The 19,428-nt window shown below is 23.0% G+C and overlaps 1 protein-coding gene across 9 annotated transcripts; it reads right to left on the bottom strand.

Moving 5' to 3' along the window:
* Nucleotides 1-10,679: 10,679 nt before the first annotated feature.
* LOC135931559 (uncharacterized) lies at nt 10,680-11,943 on the bottom strand. 9 transcript variants are annotated; one of them, XM_065468774.1, is made up of 8 exons: nt 11,727-11,844; nt 11,631-11,681; nt 11,451-11,552; nt 11,292-11,369; nt 11,178-11,246; nt 11,072-11,098; nt 10,958-11,026; nt 10,680-10,795 (listed from the first exon to the last, which is right to left on the bottom strand). In XM_065468774.1, the coding sequence occupies exons 3-8, from the start codon at nt 11,524-11,526 to the stop codon at nt 10,734-10,736; spliced, it is 381 nt and encodes a 126-aa protein (XP_065324846.1). In that variant the 5' UTR covers nt 11,527-11,552; nt 11,631-11,681; nt 11,727-11,844; the 3' UTR covers nt 10,680-10,733. The 9 variants fall into 9 exon arrangements, 8 of the variants coding, with proteins under 8 accessions (XP_065324846.1, XP_065324849.1, XP_065324845.1 ...); XM_065468777.1 differs by having other exon boundaries at nt 11,420-11,681; XM_065468773.1 differs by having other exon boundaries at nt 11,451-11,681.
* Between the last annotated feature and the right edge of the window lie 7,485 nt (nt 11,944-19,428).

The raw sequence follows: 19,428 nt of genomic DNA, 5'->3' as shown, positions 1-19,428 counted from the left end.
ACTGGGCAATGCTCTATTCTATTGTCCCTCACAGTTCCAGTTGCAAAATATCCCATTTGTTTTAAGTATGACAAGAGTTTAAATGATGTAAAAAAATTATCAAAATATATTTTATGATAATTTGGTTTTTGCAATGCCTTTAATAATTTTATGATTACATTTTCACCTAATCCATATTCATTTTCGCTTTTCCTTGATATATATCAAATGAGAATACGTAACCGTCGGAAGAAGCCAATATCCAAGACTTGTATCCGAATCTAATGTTTTCCTTTTATGAACATTTTGCAAGAATGTCTTCCTCGATATGTTATCATCTGTTCATCTATTGATAAATGATGTTTGAAAATTCCGAATTGCTGAAATTTATTAGTCAATATATTAATGTAAGGCCTAACTTTATAAAATCTATCATGTATATCTATTTTAGTATTGTCTGCCAAATGGATATTATATTTCGAAATTGTAATTGGGTCATTGTATCCCGGATTATTGGAATAGAAATATCGCTATCATTAGACCAGTACATTCTTTCTTGTGGGAGAGAATGATATCCAGTAAATAATAGAATTCCAATAAATCTCTGAATATCTTGGATGGTTATGCATATGTTAGGTCTATTCATTTGTTTAGCATAAATATTACTTTGTTATACAATTAGGGAATATAAGTCTTCGTCGAAACTAAAGAAAATATATCTGATGGACTTTTACCATGTAAATCATTTTCAAGTTTTATTACATCTTCCTTTTCTCCATTAAAAGAACTTGAAGAATATATTGCATCCGTTTTTCTCCATTTTAAATTGTGAGAAATTCAAGAATAGCTTCTTGTAGAATATGGTTCTGGAAGGTCGTCATTTATGAATCTCCAATTCTCCAACTGTATCTGAAGGCAAAACTCCGACATTTGTTAAGTCATTTTCATCGAAATCTTCTTCATCACTAACTGCAGAGTTTGGCGGAATTATAACCATATCTCTTTCTTCAATTGGTCAAAAAGTTGAGCAAGCGCTTGTTCAATTGTTAGAAAACGTTTCATTCAAAAAATTTATTAAAAATTAAATATCTAGACAAAATATTTTCGTAGAATCTTGATTTTTTTATTAGTCATCTATTATTTTGATAATTTTGATTGAATTGACAAAACAGGTGCATAATATTTTATATAAATAAAATAAAATCTTCAGATAGGAAGAGGCTAAAAATAATTTTAAACTTTTGAATATTTACGAACCTAATAATTTCATATAATTTGATCGGGATAAAAAATTATAATAGGAACAATATATTATTCGATTTAATCTCAGGGGGCTAAAAAAAATTTTTAAATTATTTTCAAAAGGTCTTTTTTTGGGTATAAAATTTTTTAAAAAAAATTCTTAGGAGGCTCGAGCCACCCACCCCTCCTCTCCCCACCCTTAGTGACGGTAGTGGTTTTAAGTATAATATAAAAAATTATAATTCATTATGTTAAATTTCATTTGTTTGAATTTTTTTAAATAATTTATACTGCTAGATGGTTAACGGTGCATATATGCACCAGTCAACTTTATGTGGTTACCTATTAAAATTTTAATTATTTAAAAATTCAAAAATGATTGATAAATATTGATATATCTATAAAGAATATATACACACTAGTTTTCATCGAAATAATTTTATAATATGCTTGTGAGATCACTTAGAAAATTTTGCATTTTAGACCTCATAAATACGCAAAGTTTGAGGGTTTCTTAGGGACATAAAAAAATATTTTTTTCATATTTTTCTTTTCCAGTTTTGAAGTACAATGTCTGAACTATATAAAAATCTTTTTTATTATTTTTTAAAATAAAAACTACTATGTTAAAATAAGGTATATAGGAGGTGGTGCATATATGCACCGTTAACCAGTAACGGGTTAACAAAGACTAGGTCGTTGGCTAAGTTATCTGAGCGGATTACTGTGTCAACCGCAAGGAAACCTCGTTCGTGCATATAAGAGTTTCGATTTTCCTTCAGGTACGTGAACATATTCAATTGTGATTATCTTTTTTTTAAAACAAGTATCTTTACGAAAAATTATTAAATAGAACATGTAATTATTCCCGATATGGGAAGGAATATCTCCATAATGAGATGCCTAGAACTATAATATTATATCTCATTATTAATTACGTTAATTTTGACCACATTTTTCCAATTAATAAAAATTCTTAAAATCGAATAGCAAACGCAATCTTGTAAATTCTTATTAATATCATTTTGAATGAGATACATAATATATGATATAGAACTGCTAAGGGTGTCAAATCCCTTCTAATGGTAGTTTAAGATAAATTAATAAGATTAAAATGTAAAGTTATTAATTTTTTCTTTTTGAGGTTAAGTCTCTTTTAATGGTAGTTTAAGAAAAATTCATGAAGTTTTTTTTTTTAAATTTTAAGCTAATAATTTTTTCTTTTTTAAGGTTAAGATAATCATTAAAAAAATTATATCGCCACAGTTTAAACAAAAAGGTATTTTATAGAAAAAGTTCTTAATTGTAAACGCTATTATGGCTTGCTATAATTGGCATTGAAAAAGTTACGTGATTTTGAAGATTTATAATTATAGGAAATAACTTAAATATAAATTTACTTCTATGGAAATCTTATCGAATGGGATAGTCGTCAAAACTTCGAATTCCGCTCCTTCAATTTCTAAAGAGAAATAATCGACCTGGATTTTACCATCCTTCATATAATTGGATAGATTTCTACTTTAAAAATATAAAATATGGATAATGTGGTAGTTATCGTTCCCTTGATATTGGAGTGTTCTATCTATGTTTTAAAATTAAAAATGAAGACGACCTTAAAGTTTAGAAATAATATGAATTTTTGTAGTTAAAATAGAAAGAATTGCTAAATATATAAATTATGACACTTAATATTTTTTTATCTAAAATTTAATTTACACCGATAATTTAAATAATCCCATTTTTTAATCTCCCCACTCATATTTTTCGATAATCGCCAACAGGATAGAATAAAGAGAAAAACAAGGTAACATTTTAGCCGTGCGCCTGTAAAGAGCATTCCTGCTTTTATGATATTCACCGCCGTAAGCTTGAATATGACCTATATTAGAATCCGCTATAAATGCAATCTGTGGGAAATAAAGATTAGATATTAAATTAAATTATCAGCCAAGATAATTTTAAAAATATTATAACAGATGATATATTATAATTTAAATTTATAACCTGACAAAATTAATCATATTGGTAAATCTTTAAATATTAAAATTATCCTTAAAAATAATTTATAGTTGAGAAGTTTCTTTAAAAAATAAATTAAATATACATTTGCAAACGTTAATTTAGTATATATATGTGCTAATTGCTAAGTCTTTCTGGATTAACGACTTATCTGTTAGTCTTGCTCGAGGATACAGGATAAACATATTTCAGTATTTGTAGAGTGTTCATTATACACTATCAGTGGCGTAAAGAAGGGGGGGTTTCCAACCCACCCCCCCCCCCCCTTCACCCATAACCCCCGATTTTTTTTTTAATTTTTACCTTATTCCGATTATTATTTAAAAAACGCTTTTAATTTATAAATAAAATAATATATATGATATCAAATTGAAATATATTTAAAAAAACAAATAAGAATTTTCAATTTTAAATGATAACATGGTTTAAAAATACATAGTAAAAATTATATGTAAAATATTAAATAACAATAAAAATATATTGTAAATTTTTTCTGGCAGAGTTAAATTAGATATTTATAAATTTAATAATAAAATTTATATTGTTAAAATAATTAGATAGTTTTAAAAATTTTAATTAATTTTTTATAATTTTTAAGTAAAAGAAAAATCATTTAATTTGGTAAATATAATGAGAAAGTACAGGTGAAATATGTTTGGGATTAAAAATTTTAAACCTAGATTAGTTTCTAGAGAGTTCAATCGCTTAAATATTGATGCATCTACCATTGAGAATTTTTATAAAATAAATATTTTTATTCCCCTTATTGATACTTTTTTATTTCAATTAAAGGAAAGATTTATTAGTCACAATTTTATTTTAAAGAGTTTTTATTTTCTTTTGCCAGTTGAGTCTAAATACACTTGAAATTGATACATTTTTATTTCAATTAAAGGAAAGATTTATTAGTCACAATTTTATTTTAAAGAGTTTTTATTTCTTTTGCCAGTTGAGTCTAAATACACTTGAAACGCGAGAGGATATTAAGAAAATCTCAGTTTTATTCTGATGAATTATCATAAATTATCAGGATCGTATGATAGTTATTTTGTGATGTCGAATTTTGGTATAAAAATCTTGACAGAATGGAGTACTCTTTGAGATCAAAAAATGTTTTGCTAGCTCTCTCTATGTGTAATTACACTTAGGATTCCCTGCCTAACATCAAAACATTGCTTTTTATTTTAGCTACCTTACCTATTAGCACCTGCACTAATAAAAGGTCTTCTTCAATTTTGAAAAGGTTAAAACCCTATTTTAGAAATAGCGCCGGTGAAGGCCATTTAAATGGATTCGCAATATTAAATATATATAAGGAGATTATTCTAGATAAAAATTTGATTCTAGATGAATTGGCCAAGTCTCAGAAAAAAGTAGACCTCTCTTTATAAATTCAAATCATAAATAAACCTCTTCATTTCTAATCTTTATTTTTTTGACCTTTTCTCAATTTTTTCTTCTCATTTTTGATAATTTAAAAAATAAAAATTTTTAAATTAATCATTTGGTTATAATGTACCTTTTTAAAATTAAATAAGTTTAAACCGTAATACCAAACGATATGTAATTTATATAATCATTTTTAAATTTCTTATTTTTAAAATTATTAAAAATAAGAAGGGAAAAAATTGAGAAAAGCTCAAAAAAATAAAGATTAAAAATGAAGAGATTGAAATGTATGTAAAAGATTACAATGAAAAAATCATAAAAAGAATATTGTATATATGATGAAATAAAAACGTAAAGAATTGTTAAAAAATGGACTAAAATTTATAAATTATATTTAAAAATACAAAAGAATTACCAAAAAGAGAAGAAAAATAAATTGAGAAAAGATACAGTTAAAAAAATAACGTAAAGAAATCGTAAAAAGTTAGAAATAAAATAAGAAGGAATAACAAAAATAAATAAAAATTTAAGAAAAATTGATAAGAAATTTTAAAAAATTACGATTTTCCTTTTTTGAATGGGAATTTTTCTTTTTTGATTGACACTTTTCCTTTCCTCATGGGAATTTTCCTTTTTCGATTGACACTTTTCCTTTTTTGATTGGACCTTTTCCTTTTTTTTGTTTGTCACTTTTCCTTTTTTGATTGAACCTTTTCCTTATTTGTTTGACACTTTTCCCATTTTGATCGGACTTTTTCCTTTCTTTTTGGGAATTTTCTTTTTTTGATTGACACTTTTCCTTTTTCGATTGACTTTTTTTTTATGATTGACCCTTTTCCTTTTTTGATCGGACCTTTTCTTTTTATGATTGAAACTTTCCTTCTTTGATTGGGACTTTTCATTTTTTGAATGAAAATCCTGTAAAAAGTTTTTTCTTAAAATAAATAAATTTTTTTGTATATTTCAAACTACTTTGATGGAAACGACTAGTAGGAGATATGCCAAGGCTATCAAGATTAGCAAGAAAAATATTGGCAATTACTGCAACTAGTTATCCTTCTGAACGAGGATTTAGCATTGCTGGAAGGTTTTTAGAACAAAGAAGAACGTATTCGAATCCGGAAAATGTTGAGTCATTATTATTTTTGCATTATAATTACATATAATATCAATTTTATATTTATATTTTTTTCATAAATATTCTATTTGATCAAAATAAATCATCCATAATTTAAATTGATTATTTTTTCATGCTTAATATATTAATTTCTTAAATTTTAAAACTTTTTGTAGAGGTGTAATGCTGAATTTTTTTTTATTAGATGCTTAAAAAATTAAAAGAATGACCATAATTAAATTTTATAATAGCGGGCTTGGGTTAAAAGATTTTTATAAATAATGGGTGGTTGGTTAAAAAAATTTAGACTAATGGGCGGACGGGCAGGTAAGAAATTTTAGATTAATGGGCAGATGGGTGGTTATATTTTTTTGAAAACTATGGGCGGGATGTGAGAGGGGGTTAAAAAATTTTAAAACATTGGGTGGGTGGGCTTATGGTCCAAAAACCCGACCAATGCAAGCCTCTACTCCATAATACCGAAATACATTTCAATTAAACTCAGACTATTCAAAGTTAAAAATCACCTTCGTAGATGATTTAATTGAGATTCCAAATCATCACATGAGGATCCCGGAAAGTCGTTATTCCAGAAAAACTTGTCGCGATGCTGTTATATAATATGTATAATAAAACGATTCTATTTTACAAGTATATCCATAATGGCTTAATTATTAAAATCATCGCGTTGAGATTATTACCAGCGCTGTAGATGTTACTTTAAGAATGAAAGAAAAGATAACCTCGTTACTTATGACGCAATTCAGGTCTGGGCCGATATTACTGTTTTAAAAAATCGGATCGGCCTTTCAAAAAAATCTAATCCGATATTATCATTATTTTCGGTTTCTTTTCTAATAAGAAAAGATTAAAAGGAACCAAAATTCAATTTATTTTTAAATAGTAATGCAAAAAAAAATTTAAATTATTTTTTTAAGATCATACGAAACCTAAAATTTCAACGTATTTCTTGTTTTATCCGTAGTTTAACGTTAGGTATTTTTTGCATAGAAAATATATTTCTTTTTATGACATTGCCGTTCAAAGCTCGATGGCAGATAAAATTTAATCGAAATATCGGATCTGAATTGGTTATAGGATCTGTTAAAAAATTGTGGATAGGTACAGCACTAATGTTATTCATCGAAAAAACTAAAAATAATAATTAACCATTCGAGGATTAACCCGGGTCGGGCAAAGAACCGAGTTGATGGAGAAACATTTTCTTCCCTTCTTTAGCAATTTATCGGATCCGCTTCGATTAGCACGCCCGTCCAACCCAACCGTTTTTCGAAAAATAGGGTGTTAGACCGAGTTTCGCCGTCATAAGCTCCGCTTTCTACGAAGAATCCAGTTTTACCTTTAGGAACCTTTCCTTAAATAAAATCAAATATAAAAAACATTATTTTAAAAGGTTTAAATTAGTTCCTTTGTTATCTGATTGAAGCTGGTGTTATTCCGACTTATTTTCTTACGAATAAATCCCAATTTTATTCATTTGTGCACCCCGTTTATCAAAAAAAATAATAAAACCTGAGCAAGGCATATATTTAAAAATTAATATACAAAATATGATACAAATTAATAATTCTACATTAATTTTTGATAACTTTGCCGTGAATTCACACTAAATGTGAATGCAGGGTAACGAAGCATATAATATTCACGTATTTTTATTTTCTTTGAAACATTTATACTAAATACAGCCAAAATCATTCGAAATAAACCTACAAAAATAAGAATCAAACTAATAATAAAAACATCATCCGACTTCCTTTGTCGAATATTCGATTATTATATTCTTTAAGAATATATTTTAAAAATGAAAAGATGCATTATTAAATATTTTAAGTGTATATTTGGAAATAAAGTTTATGAAAATAAAAAGTTTCTCAAAGTACAAGTTAAATACTTCGAATAATTTAAGATATTTCTATATAATTTTATATTTACGAAAGTTTCAGATTATACGTATAATTTCTACTAGATAAAAAGTGATTCGACAAATAATATATTATCCTTATCCGTACTCGATTAGAATTTTCTAATTGAATAATTTTGTATATGCGTAGGGATGTGTCGATCCATAAATATTTCACTGATTCGATATTCTGATATTACTACAAAACCGATCCAATAACCATTACCAATCCCACATTTAACTTGATTTTTTCAGAGTTCGAAAAAAAATCTTCAAAAAATTTTTAGTTTCATTTCGAAAGATTTCTTATGCATGAAAAATTACAAAAGATTTTGAAATTTTTAGGTATAATTTGATCATAAATCTCTGTTCTTCGTATATCTTTAGGCTGAGTCCAGGTTCGATTTAATTTGATATTAAACATTGCTGTTTAGTTTAGCCTGATACCCCATTTTGGTATGTTTTAAGCATAGTTATATTAATATAAACTGCTCAACGCCCAATCCTAAAATTTTAAAAAACGTCTTTTATTTGACAGCCATTTGCTCGATTAGTCTATGTTTATGATGATATCGTTAAATATTTTAAGTATTTATGAAATTTTTTATTTAACTCGCTATAAAGATATAACATTTTTCAAAAGGATATTAAATATTTTTAAAAAATTCATATTTTAATGAATATAGAAAATAAAAAATATATAATATATATTAATCAATTTTTGTTATAATAATATATAATATATATATATAAGCCTTGTCACACTTTCACAATTTATAACATATATTTAAAAAATCGTTAATTTTGAAAAATGTCTGTGGCCCAATCAGCAAGAACGTCGCTTACAAACCTGATAGACTTAGGTTCGAATCCCAACAATGTATTTTTTTGATCATTTTTTTCTTCATCTAACTTGATGGTTTCACCCATAAGGAGATGATAATCTCCTTCTCTACAATATATATAAAAGCCGTGTCACAGTATTTAAAAAATCGTGAATTTTGAAAAGCGTCTGTAGCCTAATCGGCAAGAGCGCCGCTATCAAAAAAATAATTCAAATATATCCTAAATACAATACCTCTGGGAGACTTTGGATCAACAAACTACGTAGCAAGTGGAATAATTTCATCATGAAGGTCATTTTGGAAACTACTATCTAAAGGCAATGCATTAATTATAATAAAAACATTAAAAATAATTATAAGGCTATTATTCAAAAAATAATTATAAAGATTATCATTCAAAAGATAATTCAAATATATATCCTAAATACAATACCTCTGGGAGAGTTTGGATCAACAAACTCCGTAGCAAGTGGAATAATTCATCATAAAGGCCATTTTGGGAACTACCATCTAAAGGCAATGCATTAATTATAATAAAAACATTAAAAATAATTATAAGGCTATTATTCAAAAAATAATTATAAGGTTATCATTCAAAAAATAATTCAAATATATATCCTAAATACAATACCTCTGGGAGAGTTATATCATTATAATTTGAGCTAAAATATTTCTGAAATAAAAAATATATTGTTAAAAATTGAACGCCTTTATTTAACAGCAATAAATGGTGTCATATAAAGTTATTTTATTTTTTTATTCAACACGCTTGTTTTTTTTCTTTAACAAACAAATATTAAAAAAAAGTTGTTTATTATTTTTTTTAGTAAAATTTTTTTTACGTATTTTAATAAATTTTTTTACGTATTTTTTTTATCTAATGGAAAAAATAGTAATTTTAAAATTGATGCTTATTTAATATATTTTTATTTAATAGAAATTAAGATATAATTTAGAACTAAAAGATTTTTCTACTTTAAAACAGTTTGTGAGTAATTATGAGAAGAATACCTTATCAAATTATTATATTTAAAACATTTATATTCCAATTGTTAAAATTTTTTATAGATGTTGAGGAATTTAACAATATTCCCAAACAATAGGGTCAATTAATGGGATTAATTGAATGTCTTATTTAATCATGAATTAGGTTTTTATTATAATCTTTTGATACAATTAAAAATGTAATATTTCATTATATAAATTAACCTTCATGCAATTTTGTCATATAATGTTAATAAAGTAAAACAACCTATATATCCTGGTAAACCAGACTTGTTATGCTTTTCATATTTATATAGATGCATGGCCTAAGCTTAATGTTCTAAGATTTATAAATACAATTTTTTATTATAATCGTAAGGTGAATGTAATATCAAAATTTACTAAATAATATTTATTCAGTTTGATATTTTATATATAAAAGTAAAATATTTTTGTTAGCTTATTAAGACATGGTGACAGATTTCTTAATAAAGTAAAATATTTTTGTTAGCTTATTAAGACATGGTGACAGATTTCTTAATCAAATCCCAAATATGCTATTATTTTTTTACATAACATAAAAATAAATTGGCTGAAAGATACTAAAATAAATTGCAAGGGACTTGTGAAAAACATGAACATCAATGTCTACAGCTTATTCTTATGTCATTGAAAATTTAGGAAAGGCTTCAAATTTTGATCTCTTCAATAAATTGTTTCAAATAATTCTTAATATTATAACTTTGCTAATTATGTTACTCCTAATATTTCTATTTATTGGATTTTTACAATCTGTTTTATATTTGTTTAAATCATTCAAACCTTAAAATTTACTTTATTTTAATATTTATTATATTGTGTAATTCTTATAATATTTTTAATGGTGATCAGGCATTGCAAAAAACTATTCTATGAATCCTTCTATGAATATATCTTAAACAATATAATTTAACATAAAGAATTATTTTTATTCTTTTTTTTGTCGAAAATATTGAATGTTTGTTATTTATAACACAAGAATCTATTTTATATTTTTTATTCTATATTTTAGAAATATATTGAAAATATATATAGAAATAAAATTTGTAAGAATACAATAATATATTATAATTCTATATATATATAGTTAAAATTATGTATTATAAAATACAATAATATATTATAATTGTAAATATATATACAGAAATAAAATTTGATATATTAGAATACCATATAAATTATAAATTGCTTTTTATTAGGTTTTTGAAATCTTGATTGTATTGTTTTCTGGAAGCTCTATTAGATTGTATTTGGTTCCTATATATTTTTAAATTTAATATAAACATTCTAAATATATAATTATTTGTTTTATTTATGGTTTCCTAAAAAAATTTTGAAAGATTTTGAAGAGAATATTTAGTGTAGTCTAAAGTTTTGGTTGCTATAATTTTTGTTATATAAAAAAAAGGAAATGTTTACTATTTGGTAGCTTAATTTGAGTGCCTAATATATTTTTTGAAATATTTTGAGATGAAGAGAATTCGAATGCTATTTTTATTTTATATTTAATAAAAATTAAAACACAAAATATACTAGCTGGAATAGTTTTTGACTGAGGGCCTAAATTTTTTGGTATATTTTGAAAATGATATTGAGAATATAAGTTTGTTGCTATTTTTTTGTTAAGTAAAATGTTTACTCTCTGGTATCTTAACTTGAGTGCCTAACATATTTTTTGAAATAATTTGAGATGAAGATAATTTGACTGCTAATGTATTTTAATAAACAATAAACATTTAATTTTTAGTGATACCATATAGTTGAGTGTTTTCTGTATTGGAATGTGGTAGGTTAATCGTTTCAGTCATATTTTGATTAGCTTGGGAAAAATCTTTTTTAAAATACATGTATATTATAATATCATTTTCAAAAATTGCTAACTGTGAAATATTTTATAATTTTTAAATAATACTCTTTTTTTGCATTTTTTTAGGCCTTTTGTGTATTGATCCTCGTTTGTATTTTATGGGCATTTTAATATTTTTCATTATATTCTTATCCCATTCTTGTAAAACTAATGAAATTTTATCTAAAATTAATCCTTTTTGAGAAGAATAATGAGCTGATGATTATTCTTCTCATAATTACTCACAACATGTTTTAAAGTAGAAAAATCTTTTAGTTCTAAATTATATCTTAATTCCTATTAAATAAAAATATATTAAATAAGCATCAATTTTAAAATTACCATTTTTTCCATTAGATAAAAAAAATACGTAAAAAAATTTATTAAAAAAAATACGTAAAAAAAAATTTATTAAAAAAAATAATAAACAACTTTTTTTTAATATTTGTTTGTAAAACAAGCGTGTTGAATAAAAAAATAAAATAACTTTATATGACACCATTTATTGCTGTTAAATAAAGGCGTTCTAAAAATTTACTTCATAATGAAAAAGAATTTCAAATTAAATTGTATTATATAGAAATATTTCTAATTTGACAGCCTCATTCAAATCTGACGTTTTAAATTAATAATGCGAGATTTTAAAAATATCTATGAGATTTTGAAATATTGAATAGCCGTGAGATTTTGATGATTTAAATGGCATGTATTTGATGCGGTAAAAATCAAAATCTCATGAAATTACTTTCACACGGTGTCAGCCGTGAGATTTTGATGGTGTGAGAATTCGAAATCTCACGGTAATCACTTTCACACGTTACACAGGGTTAAATCAGGCAATGTGTAATTTTTGTAATATTATATTATTAATAATTTTTTCGTTATCATTAATAATTTTTTAAGATTAATATTATATATTTTTTTTATATTTTAATTTGTTACAATATATTTTTTGATTGATATTTTTCTTTTTGATCGCTAATTTTTTTTATTTTTTGTGTTATATGTTTTTTTAATAAATTTTTTTAAATATATATTTTTGATTGATATTTTTTTTTATATTTTTTTTTTGTGTTATATGATTTTTTAAATTAATATTTTTAAATATATATTTTTGATTGATATTTTTTTTTTAATATATTTTTTTGATTGATATTTTTTTTTTATATTTTTTTTTGTGTTATATGATTTTTTAAATTAATATTTTTAAATATATATTTTTGATTGATATTTTAATTTTTTGTGTTTATATGATTTTTTTTAATAATTTTTTTGATTGATGTTTTTTAATATATTTTTTTAATAAATTTTTTTAAATATATTTTTTTGATTGATATTTTTTAATATTTATTTTAAAAATGATTATTATATAATTATATTTTACGTAATTTCATCTATTATCTACCTTTTGATAGATAATTTTTTAGGTAATAGTGACAAATGTCATAATCGTAATTTTTGAACTTTTTTGAGTTTTGTAAAAGCAAATAGATAAAAATATGTTTTGTAAATATGTTAAATTAATATTTCAATGAAAGTGTACTAAGTGAAAGTGTAGTGACAATTGTCATAATCGTTATTTTTGAACTTCTTTGAGTTTTTTTAAAGTAAATGGATAAAAATATGTTTTGTAAACATGTTAAATTAATATTTCAGTGAAAGTCATTATGAAAAAGTGACAATTGTCATATTCGTAATTTTTGAACTTTTTTGAGTTTTTTTAAAGCAAATAGATAAAAATATGTTTTGTAAATATGTTAAATTAATATTTCAGTGAAAGTGTACTATAGAAAAGTGACAATTGTCATAATCGTTATTTTTGAACTTTTTTGAGTTTTTTTAAAGTAAATGGGTAAAAATATGTTTTGTAAACATGTTAAATTAATATTTCAGTGAAAGTGTACTATGGAAAAGTGACAATTGTCAAAATCGTTATTTTTGAAATTTTTTGAGTTTTTTTAAAGAAAATGGGTAAAAATATGTTTTGTAAACATATTAAATTAATATTTCAGTGAAAGTGTACTATGGAAAAGTGACAATTGTCATAATCGTTATTTTTAAACTTTTTTTAGATTTTTTAAAGTAAATTGGTAAAAATATGTTTTGTAAACATATTAAATTAATACTTCAGTGAAAGTGTACTATAGAAAAATGACAATTGTCATAATCGTTATTTTTAAACTTTTTTAAGTTTTTTTAAAGTAAATGGATAAAAATATGTTTTGTAAACATGTTAAATTAATATTTCAGTGAAAGTGTACTATGGAAAAGTGACAACTATTATAATCGTTATTTTTAAACTTTTTTAAGTTTTTTTAAAGAAAATGGGTAAAAATATGTTTTGTAAACATGTTAAATTAAAATTTCAGTGAAAGTGTACTATGAAAAAGTGACAATTGTCATAATCGTTATTTTAGAACTTTTTTTTAGATTTTTTAAAGTAAATGGGTAAAAATATGTTTTGTAAACATATTAAATTAATATTTCAGTGAAAGTGTACTATGGAAATGTGACAACTATTATAATCGTTATTTTTAAACTTTTTTAAGTTTTTTTAAAGAAAATGGGTAAAAATATGTTTTTTAAACATGTTAAATCAAAATTTCAGTGAAAGCGTACTATGGAAAAGTGACAATTGTCATAATCGTTATTTTTGAACTTTTTTTAGATTTTTTAAAGTAAATGGGTAAAAATATGTTTTGTAAACATATTAAATTAATATTTCAGTGAAAGTGTACTATGGAAAAGTGACAATTGTCATAATCGTTTTTTTAAACCTTTTTTAGTTTTTTTAAAGTAAATGGGTAAAAATATGTTTTGTAAACATGTTAAATTAATATTTCAGTGAAAGTGTACTATGGATAAGTGACAATTTTCATAATCGTTATTTTTAAACTTTTTTAAATTTTTTTAAAGTAAATGGGTAAAAATATGTTTTGTAAACATGTTAAATTAAAATTTCAGTTTAGATATGTTTTATATTTTTAAGTCACTAACAGTAATATCAACAATAATTTATTTATATATTCAAAATTAATGACGAGATATTTTCCTGCAAATCGACATTCCTTGATTTGATTAAATTCAAGATTTTATTAATAAAACATTTATCACTTCAAATGATAATAAATTTCACTATTATGATTAAACTTTAATCTTCATAACATCCGGAAATGTTTTTATAATATAATTTATAATAGTAGGCCAATATAAGATTAAAATAATTGTAAGATTAATTTATTTTTTCCTAAAATGTTAACTACGAAATTTATTTAAATATAGAATCCTGCATCGGTTATTTGTATATCAACTAACTGTAATATCTTTGACTTATTTATTTCAATTCTGTGAGTAAATACATTTTAAATATTTATTCACTTTAGTGAATGATCTGAAATTACAAGTTAGACCTACTATTGAAATTTAAACCTATCAAAGTATTAAATAGCTTTTCGAAAATGAATATAATTACGAAATTAATTTTAGCATTTTCAAAGTTAGCCCTCATATTTATATTTGTTTTAAACAATTACTAAGATTATACACCAAACATTCTAAGTTTTTTTCGAAAAATGAAGGCCTTTAGATAATTTTTTTTACTATATTTTATTGAATTATGCTAGGCTCTCTCTTTGAGAAGGCCGTTGGCCAATTTATGTTTTAAATTTTCTTCGGGTGTATAATCTTTTTGTAAAATATTTCTCACAAATTTTATAAGGTCATTAATTCATTTTTTTATATTTTTGTTACATCATATACGCACTTTTAGTTATTTGATAGGGGTTAATTCTTTATTATTTTAAATAAAATTTACCAAATCAGACACATTTGGTAAAATGGGTGGGAATTCCCCCCCTCCACCCCCATCATATTTATATGCTTCTTAATATTATTAAAATATATTTTTACAATATATTATTAACGGAAATCTGGTAGCAAGCCTTCCCTATAAGATCTCGTAAGATTTTGTATCTTCACAATAGAAAAAACAATATTTACAACTCATTTTTATCATTTATTTTGACATTTATTATTTGTAGCATGACAATGTGAGTTGCAAGACATTTTAGATGCCTTCCATTTGCATCTATTGGTTGTGCAATTTTGCTTGCAATGACAAACTACAAATTTATTGTCTGACGTTGATTCTTTTCTAATACTTTGATAGATTTAAATTTCAATAGTAGCTCTAACTTGTAATTTCAGATCATTCACTAAAGTGAATAAATATTTAAAATGTATTTACTCACAGAATTGAAATAAATAAGTCAAAGATATTATAGTTAGTTGATATACAAATAACCGATGCAGGATTCTATATTTAAATATATTTCGTAGCTAAGATTTTAGGAAAAAATAAATTAATCTTACAATTATTTTAATCTTATATTGGCCTACTATTATAAATTTTATTAAAAAAAACATTTCCGGATGTTATGAAGATTAAATTTTAATCATAATAGTGGAATTTATTATCATTTGAAGTGGTAAATGTTTTATTAATAAAATCTTGAATTTAATCAAATCAAGGAATGACGATTTGCAGGAAAATATCTCATCATTAATTTTGAATATATAAATAAAAGAGAAATTAGGAATTTTATTGTTGATATTACTGTTAGTGACTTAAAAATATAAAACATATCTAAACTGAAATTTTAATTTAATATGTTTACAAAACATATTTTTACCCATTTACTTTAAAAAACATAAAAAAGTTCAAAAATAACGATTATGACAATTGTCACTTTTCCATATATACTTTCACTGAAATATTAATTTAACATGTTTACAAAACATATTTTTACCAAATCTAAAAAAAGTTTAAAAATAACGATTATGACAATTGTGACTTTTCCATAGTACACTTTCACTGAAATATTAATTTAATATGTTTACAAAACATATTTTTACCCATTTACTATAAAAAATTTAAAAAAAAGTTCAAAAATAACGTTTATGACAATTGTGACTTTTCCATAGTACACTTTCACTGAAATATTAATTTAACATGTTTACAAAACATATTTTTACCCATTTACTTTAAAAAAACTCAAAAAGTTCAAAAATAACGATTATGGCAATTGTCACTTTTCCATATTACATTTTCACTGAAATATTAATTTAATATGTTTACAAAACATATTTTTACCAATTTACTTTAAAAAATCTAAAAAAAGTTTAAAAATAACGATTATGACAATTGTCACTTTTCCATAGTACACTTTCACTGAAATATTAATTTAATATGTTTACAAAACATATTTTTACCCATTTACGATTATGACAATTGTCACTTTTCCATAGTACACTTTCACTGAGATATTAATTTAACATGTTTACAAAACATATTTTTACCAAATCTAAAAAAAGTTAAAAAATAACGATTATGACGATTGTCACTTTTCCATAGTACAGTTTAACTGAAATATTAATTTTACATGTTTACAAAACATATTTTTACCCATTTACTTTAAAAAATCTAAAAAAAGTTTAAAAATAACGATTATGACAATTATCACTTTTCCATAGTACACTTTCACTGAAATATTAATTTAATATGTTTACAAAACATATTTTTACGCATTTACTTTAAAAAAACTCAAAAAAGTTCAAAAATAACGATTATGACAATTGTCACTTTTTCATAGTACACTTTCACTGAAATATTAATTTAAGATGTTTACACTTTAAAAAAACTCAAAAAAGTTTAAAAATAACGATTATGACAATTGTCACTTTTCCATAATACACTTTCACTGAATATTAATTTAATATGTTTACAAAACATATTTTTACCCATTTACTTTAAAAAATCTAAAAAAAATTCAAAAATAACGATTATGACAATTGTCACTTTTCCATAGTGCACTTTAACTGAAATATTAATTTAACATGTTTACAAAACATATTTTTACCCATTTACTTTAAAAAATCTAAAAAAAGTTCAAAAATAACGATTATGACAATTGTCACTTTTCCATAGTGCACTTTCACTGAAATATTAATTTAACATGTTAAAAAACATATTTTTACCCATTTACTTTAAAAAATCTAAAAAAAGTTTAAAAATAATGATTATGATAATTGTCACTTTTCCATAGTACACTTTCACTGAAATATTAATTTAACATGTTTACAAAACATATTTTTACCCATTTACTTTAAAAAATCTAAAAAAAGTTCAAAAATAACGGACAATTGTCACTTTTCCATAGTACACTTTCACTGAAATTTTAATTTAACATGTTTACAAAACATATTTTTACCCATTTTCTTTAAAAAAACTAAAAAAACTAAAAAAGTTTAAAAATAACGATTATAATAGTTGTCACTTTTCCATAGTACACTTTCACTGAAATATTAATTTAACATGTTTACCAAACATATTTTTACCCATTTACTTTAAAAAAAACTTTAAAAAGTTCAAAAATAACGATTATGACAATTGTCAGTTTTCCATAGTACACTTTCACTGAAATATTAATTTAACATGTTTACAAAACATATTTTTACCCATTTACTTTAAAAAAACTCAAAAAAGTTCAAAAATAACGATTATGACAATTGTCACTTTTCCATAGTACACTTTCACTGAAATATTAATTTAATATGTTTACAAAACATATTTTTACCCATTTACGATTATGACAATTGTTACTTTTCCATAGTACACTTTCACTGAGATATTAATTTAACATGTTTACAAAACATATTTTTAAAAAATCTCAAAAAAGTTCAAAAATAACGATTATGACAATTAACACTTTTCCATAGTACACTTTCACTGAAATATTAATTTAACATGTTTACAAAAAATATTTTTACCCATTTACTTTAAAAAAACTCAAAAAAGTTCAAAAATAACGATTATGACAATTGTCACTTTTCCATAGTACACTTTCCCTGAAATATCAATTTAACATGTTTACAAAACATATTTTTACCCATTTACTTTAAAAAAACTCAAAAAAGTTCAAAAATAACGATTATGACAATTGTCACTTTTCCATAGTACACTTTCACTGAAATATCAATTTAACATGTTTACAAAACATATTTTTACCCATTTACTTTAAAAAAACTCAAAAAAGTTTAAAAATAACGATTATGACATTTGTCACTATTACCTAAAAAATTATCTATCAAAAGATATATAATAGATAAAATTACGTAAAACATAAATATATAATAATCATTTTAAAAATATATATTAAAAAATATCTCAAAAACATATGTTTAAAAAATTTATTAAAAAAAAAATAAACACAAAAAATAAAAAATATCAATCAAAAATATATATTAAAAAAAAATATCAATCAAAAAATATATTTTAGCAAAAATAATATCAATCAAAAAAATATATTTAAAAAAAATATATATTAAAAAAAATATCAATCAAAAAATATATTGTAACAAATTAAAAATATATTTTAAAAAAAAAATCAATCAAAAAAATATATTTAAAAAAAATATATATTTAAAAAAAATATATATTAAAAAAATATATCAATCAAAAAATATATTGTAACAAATTAAAAATATATTTTAAAAAAAAATCAATCAAAAAAATATATTTAAAAAAATATATATTAAAAAAAAAATCAATCAAAAAAATATATTTAAATTAATTTATTAAAGTAATAATAAATTAATCTCAAATAAATAATAAATTAATCTCAAATAAATAATAAATTAATCTCAAATAAATAATAAATTTATTAATTTGTAAAACAGAATACATTGCCTGATTTAACCCGGCAATGTATACTTTGCCGAAATAACAAAATTACCCTGCTTACCACTACCTCATTGCCGCTAACATATATAATAAGGTACAAATACAAGAAAAAGATCTTGAAAGAACCTTGATAGGAGTAGGAGAATTTTATTTTGCTGAGGGGTATAAGTCATTTCAAATAGATTTATCACTTTGGGAGAAATATAGTGAGGAAGATAAAAAATGTGAGGTAGAAAATTAAATAAAAGGTAGTAAAAAACGGGAAAGAGAAAAAGTCATGTCATCATGTGGGGAGCTAATACT

Source organism: Gordionus sp. m RMFG-2023, chromosome 1, assembly GCF_954871325.1.
Source record: "Gordionus sp. m RMFG-2023 chromosome 1, tfGorSpeb1-WG-v2, whole genome shotgun sequence".
Lineage (NCBI taxonomy): Eukaryota > Metazoa > Nematomorpha > Gordioida > Chordodea > Parachordodidae > Gordionus > Gordionus sp. m RMFG-2023.
The sequence above is the reverse complement of the archived record's forward strand: the minus strand, read 5'-3'. Positions and strand labels throughout refer to the sequence as shown.